Raw genomic sequence first — 27,270 nt, forward strand, 5'->3', positions numbered from 1 at the left:
TAGAGCCTTCTGCCACACAACAGGAATCCCCAGCCCAGTCTTTAGAACTTGCTGACAAAGTGGAACCTCTTCCAGTCTCTCAAAAGACCCCTTCTCAGCTGGAATCCTCTCCAGTCCTGCAAGAAGCTCCATCTCTACCTCTAGAGCCCCTTAAGGAGGTAGAACTTTCTCCAGCCCAACAGGTGGCACAGACTCAGCCTTCAGAGCTCCCTGAGTAGCTAGAGTCATTTCCAATTCTGCAGCAGGCTTCAACTCAGTCCCCAGAGCCCCATCAAGAGTCAGAACCTTCTCCAGCTCAGCCTCCAGAGCCATCTAAGGAGGTTGAACCACAACTTCCAGTCCATAACGAGATGACAGTTCCACCTCAAGGACAAGATCAAGCTCAGCGTTCAAGCTTGCCCAGTGTCACTGCTAAACCTGTTGACCTGGAGTTTACTGTACCTCCAGAGCCTTCTACAACCCTGCAGCAGACTCTAGCTCCTCCAGAGGATCCAGAGGTGACACTTCCACATCCAGAACATGTTGAGGCTCAGAGTCCAAATTTGTCTGAAGTCACAGTTCAACCTTTAGATCTGGAGCTTACCATAACACCAGAACCCATTACAGAGGTTGAAACTTCAACCATGCAAGAGACTCCAGGTCCTCCTTTAGAGCCACCTGACGAGTTTGTAATGCAGCCTCCCATGTATCGGGAGGTGACAGTTCCAACTCCAGGTCAGGATCAAGCTCGGCATCTATTGTTACCCAATGTAACGGTTCAGCCTTTGGACTTGGAGCTTACCCTAACTCCAGAACCCACCACAAAAGTTGAACATTCTACAACCGTGAGTAAAACTACTGCTCCTCCAAAGGACCTGGAAGTGACATTTGCACATCAAGAGCAGGTTCAAGCTCAGCATCCAATCTTGACTGAAGTCACAGTTCAGCCTTTGGACCTGGGGCTTACCATAACTTCAGAATTCACTAAGGAGATTGAACTTCCTCAACCTATGCAGGAGACTCCAAGCCAGCTTCCAGAGCCACCTAAGGAGGTTACTGTAGCTCAATCTCCAGTATATCAGGAGGAGACCATTCCAACACCAGGTTGGGATCAAATTCAGCATCCATCATCACCCAGTGTAACAGTTCAACCTTTGGACCTGGAGCTTACTGTAAGTCCAGAACCCACTACAGAAGTTGAACATTCTACAGCCCTGAAAAAGACTATAGCTCCTCCAAAAGACGTGGAGGTGACATTTGCACATCTCGAGCAGGTTCTGTCTCGCCGTCCAAACTTGACTAAGGTCACAGTTCAACCTTTGGACCTGGAACTTACCATAACTCCAGCATCCACTACAGAGATTGAACCTTCTCCAGCCATGCCTCTAGAGCTGCCTAAGGAACTTGTAGCTCAACCTTCCATATATCAAGAGGCAGCAGTTCCAACGTCAGCTCAGGATCAAGCTCAGCACCTGTGGTCACCAAATGTGACAACACAACCTTTGGCCCTAGAGCTTACCATAAGTCCAAAACCCACTACAGAGGTTGAACAGTCCACAACTCTGCATCAGACTACAGCTCCTCCAAAGGACCTTGAGGTGACATTTCCACCATCAGAGCAGGTTCAGGTTCAGCATTCAACCTTAAATAAAGTCACAGTTAAACCTTTGGACTTGGGGCTTACCATAACTCCAGAACCTACTACAGAGACCAAACCTTCTCCAACCATGCAAGAGACCCCAACTCAGCCTCCAGAGCCACCTAAGGAGGTTGTAGTTCAATATCCATTCCATCAGGAGGGGACAGTTCCAACCCTAGGTCAGGATCAGGCTCTGTATCCAACTTTACCCAGTGTCACAGTTCATCCTGTGGACATGGGACTTACCATAACTTCAGAACCTACTACCCAGGTTGAACGTTCTACAACCACCAAGACTACAACTCCCCCTCCAAAGGACCTTGAGATGACGCTTGCGCATCTCGAGCAGATTCAGAGGCAACATCCAAACCTGACTGAAGTCACTGTTCCACCTATGGACCTGGAAATTACTGTAACTGCAGGATCCAATATGGAAGTTGAACTTTCTCCAGCCATGCAAGAGACCCCAACTCAGCCTCCAGAGCCACCTAAGGAGGTTAAAGTTCAATATCCATTTCATCAGGAAGTGATGAGTCCAACTCCAAGTAAGGGTGAAGGCCAGCATCCAGAATCACCCAGCATCACATTTCATCATGGGGGCTTGGGGCTTACCATTACTCCAGAACCTATTACAGAGGCTAAACATTCTGCAACCACGAAGAAGACTACAGCTCCTTCTCCAGCGGACCTTGAGGTGACACTTGCACATCCAGAGCGTGTTCAGAGTCAACAGCCAAACCTGACTGAAGTCACTGTTCCACCTATGGACTTGGAAATTACTGTAAGTCACCAACCAGAGTCATCTGAGTCGGTTCTCCCCCCAACGACTCAGCACTCAGTGGTGCATTTTGCAAAATACTTCCCAGAAAAGGCATATACAACTTTCACTGAGCAGCCAGAACAGAATGTTACCACAAACGTCAACATATGTGAGCTCTGTACCTGCAAAGATGAGACGCTATCGTGTACTGGTTTCAGCCCAAAGCAGAGGCTCCGCAGAGTGCCTGTGCCAGAGCCCAACACGGACAACACCTTCACCATCTTGTAAGAATTGCCTTTTCTCATTTGTTCCCTGCCTCCTGCTTGACACAGCAGCCTTTCTTTGAGGTCTTCCTGGGCCTTCGTCATCTCCCCAACCATGTTGACTGACTCTCTCTTTTTACCTTTTCTTTGACAACTGTCCTTATCTTCATTTTCCTGTTTGCTGTGGTTCCCACGTTTGCACTCGTTTACTTGTAATTGTCCTTATTCTTTATCCAGTTTTTTTAGCCCCATGATTTAATCGCTTAACCTCTACTCTCCCATCTTTATAGCAACATGTCCCTCTTTCCATCTCCTTGGTGATATACAAAAAAGTGGTTAAGAGTAGAGATTCCGGAATTAGACTGCCTGGGTTTGAATTGAGTTCTGTCACTTATTAGCTTTTGATTCAATTTCCTTATCTATAAAATGGGGTAATAGTTACTACCTTGTGGGATTATTGTGAGATTTGGTGAGTTAATACATATAAAACACGTTTTCAGTGCCTCACATATATGTGAGTGTTAGCTATTATTTGATTCCTCAGCTATGTTTAGAACTCATCTTTGTCCCTTGGTTTTCTATATACAGCACCCATTTTATGCCCCGCCCAGGACTCAGTACTGTGGCAGCCATGCAAGTATGGCATTGTCTTTAGAATATGAAATAATAGGTGGGAAGAAAGGAAATAGGCATAGAAAGACAGGTGACCTATAATTAAGTACAGACTATAGGTTCTGTAAGTCACCAGAATCTGTAATCAATGGAGTGTAGGGGTCAGAGAAAGTTGCATGGATAAGCTAAAACTTCAGCTGAGATTTAGAGTGGCTATGATTTGTTAAATACAGCAAGAATAGGGAGTATAGTCTAAGCAAAGGCACAGCTGCGAGAATGATCAGGAATTAAGAATTAGCTTAGAAAAAAAAAAAAAAGAATTAGCTTAGGAGGGCAGCCCCAGTGGCTCAGCGATTTATTTAACGCTGCGTTCAGCCCAAGGTGTGATCCTGGAGACTCGGGATTGAGTCCCACATCGGCTCCCTCCATGGAGCCTGCTTCTCCCTCTGCCTGTGTCTCCGCCTTTCTCTCTGTGTGTCTGTCATGAATAAATAAATAAAATCTGGAAAAAAAAGCATTAGCTTAGGAAGCAGTGAAAGATACGGTTATGAATACCCTTGACTATCAGCTAGAAGGGTTTGAAAGTTATGCTGAGATATAGAGAGCCATTGAAAGTTTTCCAGAAAGACATATGTATCACTAAAACAAGAGGATTGTTTTCTATTCCCTATGTAGAGAGATCTAAAGAGGAAAGCTTGATCCAGGGAAACCAGAAAGAATGGTCTAGCAAAAGCTGGGAGTAAAGTGACAAGGGGCCAGAACAGAATGGCTGTGATAGGAGTAGAAAGAAAATCCTGAAAGCATCACAGAGGAAGAAGCAACAAGACTGCGTAACTGCTGAGGGGAGTAGTGGGCAGGGTGCATCCAGAAAAGAGAAAAATCAACTATAACTCTCAGAAATTTCTGTCCCGGATGAGCAGGTGGAAATGCAGCAGTTGGGAAGGACAGCCAGTTGGAGGGAGATAAATTCAGGTTTAGGCATCTTTTATCAGGGAACATAAAGCAACCAGAAGGCATTTTGGTTGACTGGAAATGGCCACTAGGCAGATGATGGGCAGATGGCTATCTGTTTTGCTTTATTTCTGACTCCCCTGAAAAAAATGTGTATATAAACGGAATGGGGGGGGGATTCCTGGGTGGCTCAGCGGTTTGGTGCCTGCCTTCGTCCCGGGGCGTGATCCTGGAGTCCAGAGATCGAGTCCTGCGTCGGGCTCCCTGCGTGGAGCCTGCTTCTCCCTCTGGCCTCTCTGCCGCTTCCTCTTTCTCTCTCTCTCTCTCTCTCTTCTCTCTGTAGAGTAGGAGATTAGAGCTAGTCTTCTAGGATTTTGAAGGCCGTGGATTAACATGCCACGCTACTGGATTATCACAGCAGTGCTCCAGGACAAGCTTTAAACTTTTTTTCCTTCTTCTTTTGCTTGTGTCTTTTTTTGTAGAAATCTTCGTTGCAATTTACTCATAGAAGTGAGCTTTGGAACATTTCAGGCCTGGCATGGAATGCAGTTTTTACATAAGCAGCCACTTTCAGACTACCACTGATTTCTTTCCTTGGTTGAAATGATGAGAGATGGTATCCACCCTCATGGAGCTATATCAGTCATCCTGAAGTCACACCCTCTGGCCCCTCTGCCTGAGGCTAGGAGGCCATAGTGTGTTGTGCCTTTACTTCTGTTTTCTAATTGCCAATCTTCAGTGCTATATCTCAAGGGGCCTGTGAAAACCATAGCTTCACATTGCTTGGTTGTCCTGAACGCCCACACTAGTGTAGGGAAGGTCCTGGCTAGATGAGAAGAACCAGATCCTCCAGGTTTGTGCCTCAGGGGCTGATGGGCAGGTACCTGAGAAAGTCCCGAGGAGGAGGGAGCGGTGAGCTGAAGACGCCCCCTCAGGAGGCCAACGTTACACGCATGGCGCTGCGGCCAGGCGAGATCACGGACCCAGAAGCCGGGATCTAGTCTGACGCAGACACTGCTAGAGGCGGGCCTTGGGCCAAGCTCCTCTTAGGTCGGTGACCTCGCTTAGTGGCCTCACCTCTGCAGGCGGATCTCCCTCTCCCCTTAGTGGAGTCCAAGCCTCCCAGATCGCTCACGCGCTGGCCCGCTTTAATTTTAAATAGGTATACAAGTGCATATGCATTTTAAAACAATTTTTTAATCTCTTCTTCCTAAAATCTTAACCCATTAAACATTTAAAACGTCTCCTAAAAATAAAATAAAATAAAATGTCTCCTCTTTCTGTTGCCTGAGAGCAGAAATCTTCCTTGGCTGTCCTACGAATTCAAGAGGGTTTCTGAGACAATTTTCAGGAGGGGGATGGTAGGAGTGGGGTGAATGGGTGGGGTGGGGAGTGGAGGTAGTTCTCATTAGCAGTTCGCCATGAAATTAAATGACAGGCCACAAAATATTTATTTATTTATTTTAAAGATTTTATTTATTTATTCATGATAGAGAGAGAGAGAGAGAGACAGAGACAGAGAGAGACAGAGACACAAGCAGAGGGAGAAGCAGGCTCCATGCAGGAAGCCTGATGGGGGACTCAATCCTGGGACTCCAGGATCACACCCTGGGCCAAAGGCAGGTGCTGAACCGCTGAGCCACCCAGGAATCCCCATGGCCACAAAATATTTAGAAGGCAAAGTTATGAGTACATGAATTTCATGGTGTGTGTGTGTGTTTGCCCAGTGGGCCAGAGTTGATGGTAAATACAAGTTATTCAGGACAGAATTAACTAACACATTGAGGTTGAATGTGAGTTGAATAAGTCTTATTTTTGTCTCCAGCTTTACAGAGATATAATTGACATATAACATATTTAAATTTAAGGTGTGCAATGTGATGTCTCGGTACACAAATACATTGCAAAATGTTTACCACAATAAAGTTAGTTAATACATTCCCTCATCTCACCTAATTATCATTTTGTTGGTATTGTTGTAATGAGAACATTAAAGCTCTACTCTCATAGTAACTTACACGTGCAGAAACATATTGTTACCGGTGGCCACCATGTGCACGTTAGATTCCCCAGAACTTACTCATTTTAAAACAAAAGTCTGTACCATTTGACCAACCTCTTCCCTTTTCCCCTGATCCCTCAGCTCCTGGCAATGGTCATTCTACTCTCTGCTTTTATGAATTTGACATTTTTAGGTATTTGCATCCCCAGTGTTTGAGGGTATGATCTTATTCCTTGTTGTGCTTCTTCGGCCTGGCACAGAGCCTGCCTTAGGTGCTCAGCAAATCATTTTGATAACATAAGATAAAGCACTTGGAATATATATATTTCCTTTCCTTTTAATATCCTTCTACTTCTGTGTTTCTTATCAATTACTCAGGATTAGAAGATTTAATTTAGTTTGAGTCTTTTCACTCTTAGAAAAGCTACAAGAATAAAAGTCAATTAAATATGTAACATTAGGTAGATGTATCATGTTACACATCAACTGTAACCAATAATAAAATATAAATATTTCTTGATTTAAATCTCAACAGATTTAAGGCTGGCCATTTTCTGTGATTATTCTATTTGCGGACATGTCCACACCTCTAGGTTTGTAGAAGAATTGAAGGCAGGGAGTTCTAGCACATATACAGTTAATTCTTCTGTTAGGTAAAAAAGAATTCCCTAGTATAAATGTGCTTTTTGTTATCTATAGGGAAATTTGCTGCTAGATTTAATTGAATTTGTTACTTTGCAGTACTTGAAACCCAAGGGAAATTGTGTTTTTTATAAACTGGAGAAACAGGATTTTATAAAAATCCCAAATGACCTGATAAACACACAGTATAATATATATCTAAATCTTATACTTAACTAACTTTTATGAGATATTTAACTAGATGTGAAGAGCACTTTTAGGGGACCCTAAAAGAGGAAAGATGGCTTCTTCCCTCAGGAAACAGATTTAGTGTACTCCTGTGTGTAAGTCACCATCTAAAATACAGTTTGTTTGTTTATTTATTTATTTATTTATTTATTTATTTATTTATTTATTTAAAATATTTTATTTATTTATTCATGAGAGACACAGAGAGAGAGAGAGGCAGAGACATAGGCAGAGAGAGAAGTGGGCTCCATGCAGGGAGCCCAATGTGGGACTCGATCCTGGGACTCCAGGATCACATCCTGGGACTCCAGGATCACGCCCTGGGCAGAAGGCTGACGTTAAACCTCTGAGCCACCCAGGGATTCCTACAATACAGTTTAAATACAGAGAATTAACTAATGGCTGCCAGAGGGGGTGGAGGGATCGGCAAAATGGCTGAAGGGGAGTGGGAGATACAGGCTTCCAGTTATTGAATGACTAAGTCACAGGGACTGTAATAGTGTTGTATGGTAACAGATGGGAGCTACATTTGTAAGCACAGCATAACATACAGACTTGTTGAATCACTATGCTATATACCTGAAAGTAATGTAAGATTTGTGTCAACTTAAAATCATAATTTAAAAAAAAAGATTTGCTTATTCATTTTAGAGATGGGAAGAAGGGCAGAGGGAGAGAGATAATCCTCAAGCAGACTCCCTCCTGAGAATGGAGGCTGATGCAGGGCTTGATCCAAGGACCCTGAGATCAGGACCTGAGCCAAAACCAAGAGTCAAGGACTTAACCGCCTGGGCCATCCTGGTGCCCCATATGTGTCAGCTTTAACAAATAATCAAGTAAAATCAAATCAAATCAAATCATGGGTCTTGAAAAGGGCTAGGTAGTGTTTTCCTGCTCCAAATGTACACTTTACAAATGGAGAACCTGAAATGCTGGGTGGAGAAATGTCACAGAGAAGCCCAGGCTGGATAAGACTGGCAAGTACTTCTGAGATGGGATGGCTGTTACTGCTTTGAGCACTACACCCCTTTCTGACCATAGCCAATCCTCCTATCATAGTCTTTCTTCCAGTCTCCACCACACCTCCAACAGGTAAAGAAAAATGTATCACTTCTTAAAAGGTATGGAGATGCACACAAGAATTCAGAGAAGGAATGGAGGCCACAGTTTTAAACTTATTTGGGGTCACAGATACCTTTGAGAATCTAGTGAAAACTTTTGGAGCCTCTACTCAAAAAAACTGAAGTATGTCCATACGGACAATACCATGAACAATTTCTAGACCTCCTGAGTCCCACTGAGGGTAAGAGCCAAATCCATGTCATTCTCAACACTGACTAGCTCTCAAACTCCTGAAAGCAAGTTAAAGGGGCTCAGGAAATGCAAATCTGAATGCTCATGCCCAACTCTTCAAAAAGAAAACTAAGACATAAAAAAAGTAATGGCTCCCTATCTCTAGCTCCATGTAGAAATAGTGGTTTTTAAATAGAGAAAGTTGACATTTTTTGACATTTTTTATTATGACATTTAAAATTCTAAAATAATAGCAAAACCTCTGAGATAATCTAATATTAAATACCTATGTTGATGCTGATGGGCTTTTAAAATATAATAATTTTTCATATAGTAAATAGATTCTGGAATTTATAGGGATAATGGAGAGGAGTATGAAATGTTCTGTATTTTGAAAATACTTATTTATAATAAAAAAGAGGAAACTGTGTTCTATTTTTTTTTTTTTACCTTCATATTATTCCTTCTTGCTTTTCTCAATCATCCTTCCTTTCCTTTCCACATTTGAGCTCAGGTTATTGGTATAGGAAAGACTAAAGATTTATGAGCTATCAAATAGAAATAACTTTTCAAATACCAGGCAAAGATTATGAGGAAAAGAATTCCTCAAGCTAAATGGTATTTGGAAATGTAATCTTCTAGAAAATATAAAAGATCTTTAAGAAAATATGCTGTTTTGGTTCAAATGTGATTGTTGTTAAATGTATATAGCTGCAAACCTAGCTCAGTTATGGTCTATGTAAACATTTCTTCCATAGCCTGCATCTAGTAGGCAGAAATAGACTTCATCAGAAATGTTTTTTTTTTGTTGTTGTTGTATCAGAACTGTTTTAATACAGACCCTTGTTTTATTATTTAAGTGATGAATTCTGACCTCATATTGATTTTCTTTTTCCCGTTCTCCTCCTCTTCCTCCTTCTTCTCCTTCCCCTTCTCCTCCTCCTTTTCCTCCTCCTTCTTTTCTTCTTCTTCTTTCTTCTTTCTTCTTCTCCTTCTCCTTCTCCACCTCCTTCAGATTTATTTAGTTAAGAGAGAGAATAAGAGAGAGAGAACATGCCTGTGGTGGGGGTGGGGGTGAGGAGTGGCAGAGGGAAAGAATCTCAACCAGACTCCCCACTGAGTGGGAAGCTCAACACACATATAGAGGCTTGATCTCAGGATCCTGAGATCATGACCTGAGGGGAAATCAAGAGTCAGATGCTTAACTGACTAAACCACCCAGGTGCTCCTCACATTGATTTTTGAATTTTCTTCTTCTTAGCTCCCACAAACCAAGGTTCTGAACACAGGGGATCACAGAATGACAAGTTTGAAACTCCTTGATATCCAAGATCCTATACAGAGATACCTCTAAAGAAAATGACTGCACATAGTTCATTATATAGAGTGGATATATCTGATGGAATAGAATCTCTTAGCAGTACTTTCACAGGGTTCCAATCTCTACATAATAATTCATCCAGCAAGATGCAATCAGTTAGCAAATGTGTACTGAGGCCAGGGCAACACCTGAGTGTACAGGTGCTTGAAGCACCTGCAGTAATTACAGGAGAGGTCTCAAAGAACTGCTGGGAAAAATAAGGTAGTGAGGATCAGCTATTAGCCTAATTCACCAGTGGCAGAAGACTGCTGATTTTCCCTTAGTGCTCATTCTTCCCTTTTTACTTTTTAAAAATTGACTCTTGGGATCCCTGGGTGGCGCAGCGGTTTGGCGCCTGCCTTTGGCCCAGGGCGTGATCCTGGAGACCCGGGATCGAATCCCACGTCGGGCTCCCGGTGCATGGAGCCTGCTTCTCCCTCTGCCTGTGTCTCTGCCTCTCTCTCTCTCTCTGTGTGACTATCATAAATAAATAAAAATTAAAAAAAAAAATAAAAAAAAATAAAAAAAAATAAAATAAAATAAAAATTGACTCTTGAGGAGTTGAATACACAGTCACCAAAGTAGAGACTATTTCCCAGGTTTCCTTGCTTTGGTGATGGCTCCTAGGATCTGAGTGAAAGTGTCATGTGTAAGGTCACCAAATATGTTAAATTTGTAAATGCAGGTTAAAATACCTAACATATCTAATTCCATTGTTTTGTTAATTGGAATTAGTCAATTAAAAGCTCCTGAAAATTATTTTTAAACTTTGCCAGATTTGTAATATAATAAGTTTTGCAAAGAACTTAAAATTTTAAGAAAACTAGGTTTTGAATATATTTATTATTGAATGAATTTAGTATTAAATTACTGATTAAAAATGTAATTTGTTTTAAGGGTTACAACGCAGTTTGGTGGATCATGAACTATTAACACTGGAGATTTTCAGGTAGGCATGAAAAAAATGAGATGTGACCTTTCAATAGCTCTGAATCACTGGCTAATTCACTGATGCCCACACTTTTACATACTCTATTTATCAAATCCCCAGGCAGATGACAGCTACCTAAGACAGATAATAACAAATTGTTCTCCAAAAAAACAATCGAAGCTGTACACAGCATCAATTGACTCATCGTTTCTTTGTTCCTGGAGAACAAGTGGGAGCTTTTCAGTTCAGAGATCACTGTAGCATATCTCTGAGGTTTTTAATAATTTCAGACTGATCATGGATACCACATTCTTTGATGAACTCTGACCTTTAGAAAAGAGAGAGAACAAATGAATGAAAATGAATAGGCTGGCAGTTAAAAGACCTGCCTTAGGTATTGCTTTTCTCATATACATGAGACAAAATATTGATCAAAATGTACAAATTAAATCATGATGGGATGAAAGAATTTCTCAGTGCAAGTGGTCTTTGGGCCTTGAGCCAGGAGCTTAGTCTACTCTAATACTGACATTCAACTAATTCTTGTAAATTTTCTTTTTTCCCCAACACCCCACCATTTAGGTAGATTTTCCACTAGCTTTTCAGAATATTGAAGCAATCTGAGTCCATGGAGTTTGATTCTGGGAGTCTAATGTGGTGGTGTTAAGATGGGATGTGCTGAAACCCGCCTGGTGAAGAATGCTGGCTTGGGAGCCGGAAGAAATGAACTTGAGTCCTAGATTTTCCACTTACTAATTGGGTCAGTTTGTCAAGTTTTCTCACAATCTGAGACTGGATTTCCTCATTTGGAAGAAGTTTTGTAAGAATCAGATGACTTGATATACAGGCATGGCATTGCAAACTGAAGAGTGCCATCTAAATATAAGGAATTGTACAGGTTGTGGTTTATTGAATAAAGTCTAGAAATATAATCCATAAGTGGAATTTTTTAAATGGATTATAGCATATATGTTTACATGTGCCCTTCACACTTCTAAAGGGGACTTGTAATAGGACAGAGAGAAATTGTGGTTGAGTTAAAAAGAAATTTTTTGTAAGTCCAGACAGATCAGGTTGCTGGGATTCCAACTACCTGCTCGTACAAACATTAAGGCATTCTAAGAACATCATATTTTATGTTATCAAGATCAGTGACTACTTGCTAATGTCTATTTTCAGGCTAGACTTTTAACTTAAGCTCAGATTGTTTTTTTTCAACTATTTGCCCAGCATCTCCTCCCGGAGGCTACATAGGCACCATTTTCTTCTATGCCTTCCTCTGATCTTCCCCCTGACCAGATGTGTCCCTGCCTCCAAACACAGCAACAAAAACTGTTTCTCTGGCCTCTATGGTTTTGGCTGTTGAGGGCTCCATTAGCACTAAGTAAACTTGGGAAAAATTCATGGACAATGTGCAAGGATGAGAAACCTGGGAACCATCCTGTACTTCTTTCTTCCTAATACCTCATACAAATCCCATTGATTACGGAATCCTGGTGACCTTCCCTCATAACAATTGCCTATTGTTTTTGTTGTGATCTTCACCCAAACCGTTAGCATCTCTTGGTAAAACTTTTACAATGCCCTGCCGTAGGCCTTCCTATCTTTAGTGAAGATTTCCTTCAAATTTATTTTCCCCATTCCAGCCAGACTGAGGGTTTACTCTTTCTGAAGCACAAACATGATAACTTCTCTTTACTCTTCAAAACCCTTTAATTTTGGTCTTTGGTTGAACTTTGAGAAAGGCAGTGGTTCTCAAGTTTGGTAGCCATCTCAACCAACTAGGAAGCTTTGAAAATTTCTGATGCCTGAGATCCAATCCCAAGGCTGATTTAATTAGTCTGGAGGAACAAATAGGCATCATAATATTGTTTACTGTGTGCATCTAGAATTGAGAATCTACAGAAAGATGTACAGCATACAGCTCAAGAGAGAAAGTTCTGGAATCAGGTAAGATTAGGCCCTACTCTTTATCACTTACTAGATTTGAGGCAAGTTATTTGACCTATAGTTTTTATCATCTGTGAAATGACAATAAAATAGTAGGACTCTCATTAGGATTTTTTTTTCAAGATTTTATTTATATATTCATGAGAGACACACACACACACACAGAGAGAGAGAGAGAGAGAGAGAGAGAGAGGAGAGAGGCAGAGACACAGGCAGAGGGAGAAGCAGGCTCCATGCAGGGAGCCTGACGTGGGACTTGATCCCAGGTCTCCAGGATCACATCCTGGGCTGAAGGCGGGGCTAAACCACTGAGCCACCCAGGTTGCCCCTCATTAGGGTTTTTGGAGGGTAAAGGTGACAATGCCTATCTAGTGCTTTGCAGAGGGTTTGAGATGCAGATAAGGTTATATTGCTGTGGCTATTATCAGCATTATAGTCTTATCATCATCATTACCAAAATTATTACAAGCATCATCCCCTCATTTTCTCTATACAGTCTTTCAACAAGGATACTATTGACATTTTGGGTAGAATAATTATTCATTATATGTTACTGTGCCTTGCACAGATGGATGTTTAGCATCTCTGGTCCCCTGACTGCTATCTGCCAGCAATAGTCACCTTCCAGAATGTCCATTCCCTGTAGAGTAGAACACTCCTGGTTCTACTGAGGCCTGGCTGCTTTATCTCTCCAGCTGTCTCCAATCTCTTTCACTTCTTTTTAGCAAAATTGAACTAGATAAAGGCTTAGTCATAATGCTCATGCTGTTGCTCCTACTGGAAATACTCAACTGCACCATCTGGCCACTTAGTGTTTATTTACTCCTCTTTGGAGCACTTTCTGATACTTTCTTTCCTAACCAGTATTTACCAGTCATTCATTTGACTTGTGAACTTTGCACATTCTTTTTTTTAAAATTTTTATTTATTTATGATAGAGAGAGAGAGAGAGAGAGAGAGAGGCAGAGACACAGGCAGAGGGAGAAGCAGGCTCCATGTACCGGGAGCCCGACGTGGGATACGATCCCGGGTCTCCAGGATCATGCCCTGGGCCAAAGGCAGGCGCCAAACCACTGTGCCACCCAGGGATCCCTACACATTCTTTTACTGAGATGTGTGTACTCTGAATTTTATATTTACCCTCTATAAAAGATTCTTTACATGTTTCTTGCCTGATACTCATAATAAAACATCTTAAACCAGTAGAAGGAAACAAATAATAAAGACCAGAGCAGAAATAAATTAAATAGAAACTAAAAAAAAAAAAAAAAAAAAAAAAGGATAGACCAATGAATTAGGAGATGGTTCTTTGAAAGGATCAACAAAGTTGATAAACCTTGAGCCAGACACACACATACCCAAGGAGTCAAATAAAATCAGAGAAAAGGAGAAATAACCAATACCACAGAAATATAAAGGATTATAAGAGAACATTGTGAAAAATTATACACCAACAAATTGGACAACTTAGGGCAGCCCAGTGGCTCAGCGGTTTAGTGCTACCTTCAGCCCAGGGCCCGATCCTGGAGACCTGGGATCAAGTCCCATGTCAGGCTCTCTGTATGGAGACTGCTTCTCCCTCCTCCTGTCTCTCCCTCTCTCTCTCTCTCTCTCTCTCTCTCTGAGTCTCTCATGAATAAATACATAAAATATTTTTTAAAAATTGGACAACTTAGAAGAAATGGATAAATTCCCAAGTATCCACTGATAGTTGAATGGATAAAACAAGATGTTATATATCTATTCAATGCAATATTACTCAATCATAAAAAAGAATGAAATCATGCTATGCAACAATATGGATATAGAGGGAATAATGCATAGTGAAATGAGTCAGTCAGAAAAAGATAGATACCACAGGATTTCACTCATGTGTGGAATTTAAGAAACAAACTAACAAAAAAGAAAAGAGACAAAAAGAGCAATCTCTTAAATACAGGGAAATGGTAGTTGCCTGGGGTAGGGGGGTGGGGTGGGGGTGATTGGGACAATAGGCAAAATAGATGAAGGGGATAAGAGTACACTTGTCATGATGAGCACTGAGGAATGTATAGAACTGTTGAATCACTATATTGTACACCTGAAACTAATACAACACTGTATGTTCATTATACTTGAATAAAAACAGTCTTGCACAAATTGTCTTTTTCAAGGTAGATTGATATTATTCCTCATTTTAGAGAAAGAAAAAGTAAGAATCTATCAGTTTAGGTATCTTGCCTAACATCACTCAAATACAAAGTGTAGGAATCAAATCTGAACACAGATTTCTTTTTATTTCCAGAAACAATGTCACAAATACTACCAAGCCTTTCTGTATACTGTCACAATTAAAACAGACATATTAGCATAGATGGTTGTGCATGGAGAGCTTTATTTCATTCACCAAGGAGAGGGAGGGAATGTAAAGTAGAAAGAGACTAGACAGGGCTGGAAGGATACTGGTGAATGGATGAAGGGACAACATCAAGGGTCATCTTCGCTTACTTCACTACTATGCTTCCCTGTTGAGTGCCAATTCTGGAACCCAGAACCTTCACAAGGATTAAAGATGAGGTACCACATGGCCTGTAGACTCTCAGGCAGGAGTTAGAACTAACAAGTTTGGAGAAAGTCATCTCTGCAATGTGTTAGGTACATCAGACCATGGAATTCTGGAGTTCTTTAGGAAAAACATCCAGGACCATTTTTGTGCCCCCTGGACAAATACACACTTTCCTTGGTGTCAGACTTACAGTTGACCATCATGTGTGATTTTTTTTTCCTGTAAATGCTTCATAAATATTTGTCGACTAATTTACAAAGTCTTCTTAATCTAACTGGAATACTAGGTAGAAGTCAGGTGAAAATCTTTATTTACCATGTCACTATTTCTACACCCTTCCCCTCAAGATCTAGGGCTGGTTTTCCATACAGAGTCAGGTTGTAGAACACAGAAGCCTGTTTTTTTCCAATCAGAATACATCTTATCTCTGGACTCTCAGGTTCAATCCAATGAATCTTCAATCTCAGAATTCTTTGACAATTGATGTAAATTGTGAGTAGTAAGGGACATAGAAGAAAGTGTTCTCATGATTTCTTTTTCTTTGAGCATGAAACACTGGGTAATGTCCAACATACATGAAAATAGAATGTGACTTCCTGCCCCCTATCATTCATACCCACACACTACCTATACTGTGAATGACTTAGGTAGAACACACTTGCTCTTGAACAGGAGTGTCACAAAAATTCTACAGTATAGTGAAAAGTTAGAATTTGCCTTAGTTGGTTAATAAGACTTGCTAAGCAACATTAGTGTTGATGACTAAATAATTATGTGTGATTGCATATACTGAGAGCTTTAGTTTGCTTTTTAAGCCAACAATGCTGACCGGAGTCCTCCTGACAGAAACCCACCTGGGCATTGTGGATAGACATCGATAGAAAAAATAAAAAGGATGTGCTGACTTAGAGTTACATGAAAAAGAGGCTTCTGGAAATTCCAGAAAGGAAACTTAACTTTTCCTGGTCCCTTCATAACATTTAAAGAGTTAATAGTTCCATTTGTTTGGGAGAAAAATCTATAAATGCCTGTGGAATGACACTGAGCTAAGGTAGATAAAGCGATAGAAGTAATTTCTTTTTTCTGTCTCAAATCTTTTCAATGTGGAGGTAATGGGGGAAGAAACCCCACCCACACTGAAGGGAAAATAACTGGAAATGAGTGCAGGTGCAGGCAGCACTGTTTTGTGCTGAGCCCCAGAGAGCTGTAGTCCTTTGTTTTCTGAGAGGAATGCTAAATGCAACTTTATTAATCTTACTCGCTAGGAACTTGGATAAGATAAAAACTGGAGGCTTTGCAGAGTCCCAGGGTGGGACTTCCCCAAATGCTGCTTAACAAGGTCTACAGTAAAGCAAAGACTCTCCTCTGAGCCAGACTCTCCTCTGAGCTCATTTTGTCCATAAGCAAAATACCAGCATGAAAAACAGCATGGATTTGGAAACCTGACAAATTTGCTAGCCTGCCATAGGACTCTAACTGAAGGAAACCTTATTTCACCTTACCTACCTTTCAAAAAAGATGTGTTCTTTCTTTGCAGAAAAACACCCAACATTTTTACTTTTTAGACTTTGTTTTCTTTCTCACAACATGATATTTATCTTTCTTAGATTAATAGGACAGTAAGTTTCAGACAGAACTACTTTCTTCTTAATTATATTATTTCTAATGTCATATTTAAGACAAATATTCTTCTCCCTTAGACAAATAATTCAACCATTTTTGTTTTGAATATATTATGTGGTTTTGGTTTCTGGTGCTGTCTTCAAAAGGTTGCAGTCCATAAATTCTTCATATATTTAACGATGAGGTAGCTTACCAGTGCCAGTGTGCTAAACATTGAAGGAAAGCCATTTGAAGATTTAAAATTTAATGCAAATAAAGTTCATAGTATACCACCTTTGTCAAATGAAATTCTGATGTGGGATAAGAGTACTTGATAGCTAGTGCCTCCCCCCGCCACCATCCTTGTTATCCTTATGTGAATATTTTATAGGCCTATCAATGTTTATAAAATATGTCAAATCTTTTAGTTATAAGGATTTGAAAACTGACTTGAATCTGTTTAGGCATTATTCCATCAGACTTTGGAGATAAAAATATTAAGAATTTCACAATGGTGCCTTCAGAGTGTTAAACTACAAAGGCAGGGGTTTTATGAACCAGGAAGTAATGGGTGGTAGTGTGGTTGAAAAGAAAATGCCTTGGTCTGAGAGGTAGAAACCTACCATTTCCATTACCAGCATGACCTTGTGGAAGTCTCTTTGTTTTCTTACTGAGAAACCAAGCATTTTGGACCAGACCAACTTTTCACACTACTCAACAAGAAACTTCCTCTGAAGTAATTTCAGCCTTTACTCTTAAAGAGGTAGAAGACTTGATGCAACTTTAAAACAATAATTTCCAATCTCATCAAATGGCATACTTCAAAAAAAAATTCTTAGTGTTTGGTCTCACCCACCATGTTAAATTCAAACACACACATACACAGACATACACACATACACACACAATTAGAATGTCTTAAGTTCAAAGAAATTCTAAATTAAACATGTTCAGATGATTCACTGTCTCTGAAACTCACTCAGATCTACTCAAATTCAATATAATACTTAACCCCTTATTTATCAGATTTGAGATCAGAAATTTTGATAGGTCATCTGCAAAGTTTAACTCTCCCCTTTCAGAAACTTAAATATGTGTGAAGAGTGAACAACAAATACAAACTTAAAAATTTAGAAAAAAATGACAGTTTTTAATAAGAAATAAATCTTGTTCTTGTGAAATCCTATCTTAGCAGTCCATTGCCAGGTTTTAGTAGCCTGTAAGGCTCAGATAACAGAACATCAAGCCTAACAAAATGTACACTTCCTTATTACCACTTTCCTGGAGGAGTACCTTCTGAACTTCACTCATCCTGTGCAGAGGCCTATGTGGAGCTGCTGACAGCAGCAGGATGCCAATTCAGTCACTGGTAGTACCCTTTATGAGATTCTAGGTTTTGCCAGACCAACACTGTGAAAGGGTAGGCTTTGTTGGGATACTTAAGTGACAAATCAGTTCATAAAATGGAAGTGGCGATAAAAGGGGTGTATACAGAATATTTATTAAAATATAAAGATTGCTATTTCCAGCTATTTTCATTGGAATTCTAAGAAGTGGGGAAAATGAGAGTGGAATGGAAAAGTTGTGGAGGAAATAGCACTGGGGACTGAAAGAGAATAGGATAGAAAAGGGACTTCCTTATCATGTTTCCCACTAAATGCCCTTTATAAAAACCTGACATATCCAGGCTTTCATCAGTCATGATTTTTTTAAAAGATTTTATTTTTTTATTCATGAGACACACACACACACACACACACATATACACAGAGGCAGAGACACAGGCAGAGGGAGAAACAGGCTCCGTGCAGGGAGCCCGACGTGGGACTCGATCCCGGCTCTCCAGGATCAGGCCCTGGGCTGAAGGCAGGTGCTAAACTGCTGAGCCACCCAGGCTGCCCCATCAGTGATGATTTGCAGTAGAATATAGCATGCAATTTCTCCAGACTGTATCGCCATAAAGTTAAATGAGCATGCTTTCTTACAGCCAATATACCAACAAAGGAAAAAATTCATGACAGATCATCTTAGAACATATGAGGGATGGACAATGTGAAATACATAAGAACACGAACTTACTGGTTTCCACCTCTTCTTTTTTTGGGGGGGCATTTTTTTTAAAAAAAAGATTTTATTTATTTATTCATGAGAGACACAGAGAGAGAGGCAGAGACATAGGCAGAGGGAGAAACAGGCTCCCTGGAGGGAGCCTGATGCGGGACTTGATCCCAGGACTCTGGGATCAAGACCTGAGCCAAAGGCAGATGTTCAACCACTGAGCCACCCAGGTGCCCCGTAGGGGCATTTTATTTATATTTTCTTTTTTTTTTTTTTAAATTTATATTTATTTATGATAGTCACACACAGAGAGAGAGAGAGAGAGAGAGAGAGAGAGAGAGAGAGAGAGAGGCAGAGACATAGGCAGAGGGAGAAGCAGGCTCCATGTACCGGGAGCCCGACGTGGGATTTGATCCCGGGTCTCCAGAATCGCGCCCTGGGCCAAAGGCAGGCGCTAAACCTCTGCGCCACCCAGGGATCCCTTATTTATATTTTCTAAGCTTATTTCCTTATCTATAAATTAGAGCTGATATTGGTACATCCCAGTTTGTTCTTAAGATGTTTCATAGAAAGTCCTCTGAACCCAGCATGTAGTACATATTTGATAAAGACTACTATTATTGGAATTGTTTCATTATAATCAATGATTGTAGCCAAAATTGATGTTTACCTCTCCAATTTCCATTATCCTCTTTGTAAATGAACCACAGTTTTGTATAGGTGTATATTCCTTAGGAAGGGTGACCGTGACCCTTTCTCCAGCTCAGGCTAACTCCTGACAAATCTAAGGCAATTCTAGTAATATCATCCCCTTTGCCAGGGATGGTGTTTGACAAGGGCAAGAAAATACAGTCTAGCCAATGAGAGAAATCTGCCAAGGAGAGGGTTTCTGGGAAAGATGTGTTTTGTAAAAGAGACACATAGGACAGAATGACCTCTCAAACATTAAATGCTATATCCAGAGGTAGTTTGGAACTGTGACAGTATCCTGAGACCATGATAGGGGCTATTTCCTAGGACAAAACCAGTAAGCTAAGAATGCTAGGAGCAGAATAAGAGGAGGCATTCACATTACTGATGAGGCCACTGAACCAGAGAATTAGCCAACGATCTTGCCTCTGGATTTCTTGTTATGTTCTAAAATAAATTTATATGTTAAGCCAGTTCAATCATTATTTGCCTTATAGATTAAGGTATCCTAATTTTAGAACCAAATTACAAAACAAACAGAAAACCGGGAACACGTCAGTGTTCCTCAGTTCCTCAGTGTTGCTCCCAGTTGCTTCAAAAGCCCACAGTTACCTATGCTATGAGAAAACAGTTTTCCCACTTTCTCCCTTCTAGTGTCTGTACATGGAAGATCCTCAATAATGCATAAAGGACATAATAAAACAATCAAGAAGAGTCTCTTTAACTCTTAGCACTGTAGAAAACCTGCCTCTGCAAGGGATCATGGATCTCTCCTTCCCCTCTTCTATCCAGGCAGCCATCACCTCCCTCCTAACTTTGGATTAGCCTCTGGAAACTAAGGGGGGTATGACCTCAGAGGCTGTGAGGTGGGAAGGAGAGAACTGGAAGAGGAGTTCCTGTAGCCAAGGAAGAGTAAGCAGAGGGACAAATACTGAGTGGTGGTATCCCCAGGGCCTCCTTGCCTCCTGATGTGATTATGTGGGGCATCCTCTCTCAGGCAGAAAGTAGAGCAAAGACTTGGAGCCATTTAGAGCCAATGAACACCAGCTTATCTCCTTAGTCAGGAAGGATTCCAGAAGAGACACATGCCAATGCAGGATAGGCTTGAAAACTTTTAGTCTATACCTCTATCTGGAAATTTACTGACATTTTTCATTTGAATTCATATAACTTTGGATATATCTAGGTGTCTGCCTGAAACATCTAGTTACAAAAAAGGGTTTATTTCCCACAGGTTAAACTCTCAAAGTAATTTCCACAATTTCTTTCTGGCTTTGATGTAGTATTCCAAAAACAATTATAGCTCATGTCAGCTTGAATTTATTTTTCTTTCTTCATAAATCTGTTAGCTTATCAAGCATGGAGAGGGTGTTTGTTTTTTTTTCTCCACTCTCTTTATGGATCTCAGATCACAAACCACAGATATTATCTCCAAATATGTAATAGGAACAATACTGGGCTTCTTAGTCTCTTTCTTTCTCTATTAGACTTGAGGACAATTGTCTAGATACCTAAACAAACAAAAGAAGAAAATAAAGCCACCACTACCACCGAAAAAACTTTTCATAAATATCTAATTCACAAACATTGAAGGGTAGTACAGGATTTAAAGAATCTTATTTTTTTCTTTTTAAAAATGTAACATAAAAGATATTTTCTTTTTTTTAAGATTTTTAAAATTTATTCATAGAGACACAGAGGGTGGGGGGGGGGGGCAGAGACACAGGCAGAGGGAGAAGAAGGCACCATGCAGAGAGCCTGATGTGGGACTCCATCCAGGGTCTCCAGGATCATGCCCTAGGCCGCAGGTGGCGCTAAACTGCTGTGCCACTGGGGCTGCCCAATATTTTCATATTAATATAGACAATTCAGAAGTACATTGAAACAAACCTGCTCCAAGAAAATTACAGACCAATATTCCCAATGAACACATGAAAAAAATCCTCAACAAACTATTAGCAAACTGAACTTAATATATTAACAAGATTATATACCACAATCAAATGGGATTTATTCGAGGGATGCAAGGATGGTTCAATGTCCATAAATAAGTCGGTATTATACCACAAAAAGAAAATGAATAAAAATCACTGATCATCTCAATAAATGCAGACAAAGCATTGGACAAAATTCAACATCTATTTAGGATAAAAACTCTCAACAAAGTAGGTATAAAGGGAATATATCTCAACATAGTAAAGGCCATATATGACAAGATGACAGCCAACATCATACTTAATGGTAAAAGGCTGAAAACTTTTCTCTAATATCAGATCAGAAACAAGATAAGGATGCTTACTTTCTTCACTCTTACTCAACATGGTACTGGAAGTCCTAGCCAGAGCAATTAAGAAAAAAAAAAAGAAAAAGAAAAAGAAAAAGAAAAAGAAAACAAAGTTATGAGATATCCAAATTGGTTTTTTAAATTTTTATTTATTTATGATAGTCACACACAGAGAGAGAGAGAGAGGCAGAGACATAGGCAGAGGGAGAAGCAGGCCCCATGCACCGGGAGCCTGACGTGGGATTCAATCCCAGGTCTCCAGGATCGAGCCCTGGGCTAAAGGCAGGCACTAAACCGCTGCGCCACCCAGGGATCCCGAGATATCCAAATTGGAAAGGAAGAAGTAAAACTGGCACTATTTATAGATGACCTGATATTATATATAGAAAACCATAAAGGCTCTACATAAAAAAAACTATTAGAACTAAAAGCAAATTCAGTAAAGTTACAGAAAACAAAATCAATATATAAAAATCTTTTGCACTTCTGTATAGTAACAACAAACTATTAGGAAGAGTAATTAAGAAAACAATACCAGTTATAATTGCAATGGAAGTAATAAAATACCTAGGAATAAATATAACCACGGGAGTGAAAGACTTGTACAATAAACCCTATAAGATGTTAATAAAGTAAATTGAAAACACAAATAAATGGAAGATTTTCTGAGCTCATATATTGGAAGAATTAATACTGTTGAAATGTCCATGTTACCCAAAGCAATCTGCAGTTTCAATACAATTTCTATCAAAATTCCAAAGGCATTTTTTATAGAAAAATAACAATCTTAAAATTTTTATGCAACCACCAAAGACCCTAAATTGCCCAAAGCAATCTTGAGATTGAACAAAATTGGAGACACCACACTTCCTGATTTCAAACTATATTATAGAGTTATAGTAATCACAATCATATGGTTTTGGCCTAAAAAATGGACACATGCATCAACAGGACAAAATAGAGTCCAGAAATAAATGCATGCATATATGGTCAATAAAGCTACCACAAAAAATCACAAATATGCAATGGAGAATGAACAGTCTTTTCAGCAAATGGTGCTGGGAAAACTGGACAGCCATGTGCAAAAGAATGAAATTGGACACTGTCTTATACCATACACAAAAATTAACTTAAAATGGATTAAAAACTTGAATATAAGAACTGAAACCACAAAACTCCTAGAAGAAATCATAGTGATAAGCTCTTTAACATAGGTTTTGGTGATATTTTGGATCAAAAGCAAAGGCAACAAAAGCAAAATAAACAAGTAGGACTACATCAAACTAAAAGGCTTCTGCACCACAGAGGAAACTATGAACAAAACAAAAAAGGCAACATACTAAAGGGAAGTAAATAAGTGCTAATCATGTATCCGATAAGGAGTTAATATCCAAAATATATAAAGAACTCACACAACAAGAACTCTATGATTAAAAATAGATAGAGAATTCAAATAGACATTTTCCCAAAGAATACATACAGTTAGCCAACAGGTTCAGAACAACCATCTCAAGATCACTAATCACCAAGGAAATGCAAATCAAAACCAAAATGAGGTATCATACCTATTAGAATGACTTATCAAAAAGACAAAAAATAGGGTGCCTGGGTGGTTCAGTCAGTTAAGCATCTGCCTTCAGCTCAGGTCATGATCCCAGGGTCCTGGGATCGAGTCTTGCAATGGTCACCCTGCTCCACAGGGAGCCTGCTTCTCTGTCTGTCTGTCTCTCATGACTAAATAAATGCAATCTTTTTAAAAAAAGATAAGAAATATTAAGTATTAGCAAGGATGTGGAAAAAAGGGAACTCATATGCACTATTGGCAGGAATGTAACTTGGTGTAGCCAGTATGGAAAACATTGTGGAAGTTCCTCAAAAAAATAAAAATAAAACTACTATATGATCCAGCAATTCCACTTCAGAGGATTTATCTGAAGGAAACAAAAACACCAACCTGTACAAGATAAATGTACTTTAATGTACATTGTAGTGTTATCTATACTAGCCAAGACATAAAAGAAACATAAGGGTTCATCAATAGGTGAATGGATAAAGAGAATTTGGGATATATATATATATATATATGTATATATATATATACAATGGTATATTATTCAGCCAATAATAAAGAAGGAAATTTTACCATTTGTAACAAGATACCACTAATGAATGGATAAAGAAATTGTGATATGTAAATAGTGGAAAATTCAGCCATAAGAAAGAAATCCTGCCACTTGAAACATGGATGGACCTTGATGACATTATGCTAAGTAAAATAAGCCACAGGAAAACAAATACTGTATGATCTCTGGTGTCTGATAATGGATCTAAATAAACAAAAGCAAAAAATTCCCTAGAATTCATAGACACTAGAACAAATTGGTAGTTGCCAGAGGCATGGAGTAAAGGGGTAGGGGCTACAAAATGGGCAAAAGTGGTCAAAAGGTACAAACTTATAAAAGAAATAAGACATGCCAATGTAATATACAGCATGGAGACTAGTTAGTAATATTGTGTCATATGTTTAAAAGTTGAGAGTAGGGATCCCTGGGTGGCGCAGTGGTTTAGCGCCTGTCTTTGGCCCAGGGCGCGATCCTGGAGACCCAGGATCGAATCCCATGTCGGGCTCCCGGTGCATGGAGCCTGCTTCTCCCTCTGCCTATGTCTCTGCCTCTCTCTCTCTGTGTGTGACTATCAATAAATAAATAAAAAATTAAAAAAAAAAAAGTTGAGAGTAAATCTTTGAAGATTTCATTTATTTGAGAGAGAGACAAAGAGAGTGCACAAGTGGGGGTGGGGAGGTCAGAGGGAGAGGGAAAAGTAAACTCCCTGCTGAACAGGAAGCCCAACATGGCCAATCCCAGGACCCCAGGATCATGACCTGAGTAGAAGGCAGACATTTAACTGACTGAGCCACCCAGGCACCGTGAGAATAAATCTTAAGAAACTCATGAACATAAAAAGTTTTGTAATTATGTGTGATGATAGATGTTAACTAGAGTATTATAATGATCACTTCACAATGTCAAATCATTATGTTGCACACCTGAAACTAATGTTATGGGCAGCCCGGGTGGCTCAGTGGTTTAGTGCCACCTTCAGCCCAGGGCCTGATCCCAGGAGACCTGGGATCGAGTCCTGCATTGGGCTTCCTGCATGGAGCCTGCTTCTCTCACTGCCTCTCTCTCGCTGTGTGTCTCTCATGAATAAATCAATAAAACCTTAAAAAAAAAGAAAGAAACTAATGTTATATATCAGTTATATCTCAACTTAAAAAAAATTCACCTAACAACAATAGCCTAAGTATATTGAATAAAAAGTAAATGTTCTTCAAAACTATGCTCTATTTCCTAGTCTTTCTCTTCTCTTACAGGTTACCACTATTAAGAGTTGAATTTTAAGAGAGTACTTTTTTTCAGATACTTCTCTGTGGATTTACATAGACATATGTTGTGTGGAAAAAATATTTATGAGAGGGAGACATTGGGGGAGGGATTATATGAGTATTCTTTGTATGAAGGTAGTGATGCATTGAGTTTGGTTAGTGTATATAAGATCAAAAAGACCTTTGAGGCACCTAGGTAGCTCAGTCAGTTAAGCAACTGATTTTTTTATCATGATCTCAGGGTGGTAGGATTAATCCCCATATTAGGCTCCATACTTGCTGGGAATGTGCTGGAGATTCTCTCTCTCCCTCTCCCCCTGCTCATGCTAACATAAATAAATAAATCTTTGAAAAAAAAATCAACAAGATCTTTAAGAAGATGGAGTTAAAACAAAGGGAAAACACAGTCAAGAAATGATTTGTATTCTTTTTAAAAAGATTTGTTTGAGAGAGAGAGAGAGCAAGTGAGAGAGCGTGCTTGAGTGTGGAGGAGGGAGAGGCAGAGGGAGAGAATCTCGAGCAGACTCCCCATGAGTACAGAGCCCAACACGGGGCTTTATCACATGAACCTAAGATCATGACCTGAGCCAAAAATCAAGAGTCAGTCACTTAACCAACTGAGCCACCCAGGAGCCCCTGGTTTGCATTTTTAAAGCTATAAGTAAGATAGACAAAAGCAAGGAAGGGGTTTGACCAGATGGAATAAAAACTCTAGGTAAGAACAGCAATCTGCACAATCCATTCTCCAGAACACTAGCTGTGGGACCCCCAGTTTAGGCAATGGCATTCTAAAGAGATAAACCACATGAATATGTATGAACAGCAATTGGAAAGGGAGGTATCTATAGACTCTAATCAGGTTTACTTTGAAGAATGGTTTAGGGAAGAGTTTGGTAAAGATTTGTGCCACACACAAAGAGTGATGTCAGGGTGGTAAAGACACAATGATACTAACAGAGCTGACACAGATCACAGGTCTGGCTTCTCTAGTGAGTTCCTGGGCACTGCTGATGTTTCCCTCCTGACCTGGGTCAGAGTTGATGTGAAGTCACAAATCAGGTAGTTGAATATGTGCCGCCCTAAGGACTTGCCTACCTAACATCTTTGTTTCTTAAAAACCTCAATGTTAGGAAACTAGGTTGTAGGGAAAAAGCATTTGTCCATCTCCCTGGTGGCCTAGGTGATAATTCAAAGCACTCTAGTTGTGTGTGTGTGTGTGTGTGTGTGTACATGTCTGTGTTGTTTGTATTATTCTCTTCCCTTGTTTCCTTTGGAAAAGCTGCTTGTAGGAAGTGTGACTGGCTGACAAGTTTTCATTCTTTTGTCTCATTCTTTATTTGTTCTACAACATAGATATGATGTTTGAGCTTCAGCAGCTATCTGCTGTCATGAAGTAGCCTTAGAGAATTCACATGGCTGAAATATTGTTGAGGGATAAAAAGAACAGGATTCATGAGAGTTTTGGAGCACCTGTACCTGTTTTAGACTGCTTTTATCGGTTGTTGTTCTGTTCTGTTTTTTGTTTTTTAACGCATCTCTTAAATGTTTAACTCACTTACAGGTTTTCTGTCATAAGAAGTCAAACTTAATCCACATATATGATGCTGTCTTCTCTTTGTTTCTTTTCCTTTCCTTTTTTTTTCCTTTCTCATTTTTTTGTTGGATTAAGGTTATTTTAATTGTAGAGTGTTGCATTTTTTCTCTGTAATCATTTTAAAATTATATACCCTATATCCACCCTTAAGTACCCACCATTAATATTTTGAAGCACATGTTGAAGCTATGTTTTTTTTTAAAGATTTTATTTATTCATGAGAGAGAGAGAGAGAGAGGCAAAGACATAGGCAGAAGGAGAAGCATGCTCGCTGCAGGTATTCTGATGTGAGACTCAATCTCAGGATTCCAGGATCACACCCTGAGCCAAAGGCAGACACTCAACCACTGAGCCACCCAGGTGTTCCTGAAGCTATGTTTCTATCTTCCTGTTGAAAATGAATTTTTGTCCCTGTCCCTGTCTTTTCACTGATCCGGTCAAGAGGCTAATCACTGGCTTCCCTCCTCATGCTGTTTCCCACATTAACATCATTTATCACTTT

General features: G+C 39.8%; 1 protein-coding gene across 1 annotated transcript; it reads left to right on the forward strand.

Moving 5' to 3' along the window:
- Positions 1 to 324: 324 nt before the first annotated feature.
- Positions 325 to 12,742, forward strand: LOC100682772 (leucine-rich repeat-containing protein 37A3-like). The gene is made up of 3 exons (XM_038556883.1): positions 325 to 2,662; positions 10,627 to 10,678; positions 11,243 to 12,742. Exons 1-2 carry the CDS (start codon positions 351 to 353, stop codon positions 10,652 to 10,654), a joined length of 2,340 nt encoding a protein of 779 aa, XP_038412811.1. The 5' UTR covers positions 325 to 350; the 3' UTR covers positions 10,655 to 10,678; positions 11,243 to 12,742.
- The last annotated feature ends 14,528 nt before the right edge of the window (positions 12,743 to 27,270 follow it).

The sequence above is a fragment of the Canis lupus genome, chromosome 14, assembly GCF_011100685.1.
Source record: "Canis lupus familiaris isolate Mischka breed German Shepherd chromosome 14, alternate assembly UU_Cfam_GSD_1.0, whole genome shotgun sequence".
In the NCBI taxonomy this organism is placed as follows: domain Eukaryota; kingdom Metazoa; phylum Chordata; class Mammalia; order Carnivora; family Canidae; genus Canis; species Canis lupus.

Coding starts and splice junctions, on each gene's coding strand:
- LOC100682772 (XM_038556883.1), top strand. CDS start 351: ATGACAGTTCCACCTCAAGGACAAGATCAAGCTCAGCGTTCAAGCTTG. Junction 2,663..10,626: donor GACAACACCTTCACCATCTT/GTAAGAATTGCC, acceptor ATTTGTTTTAAG/GGTTACAACGCAGTTTGGTG.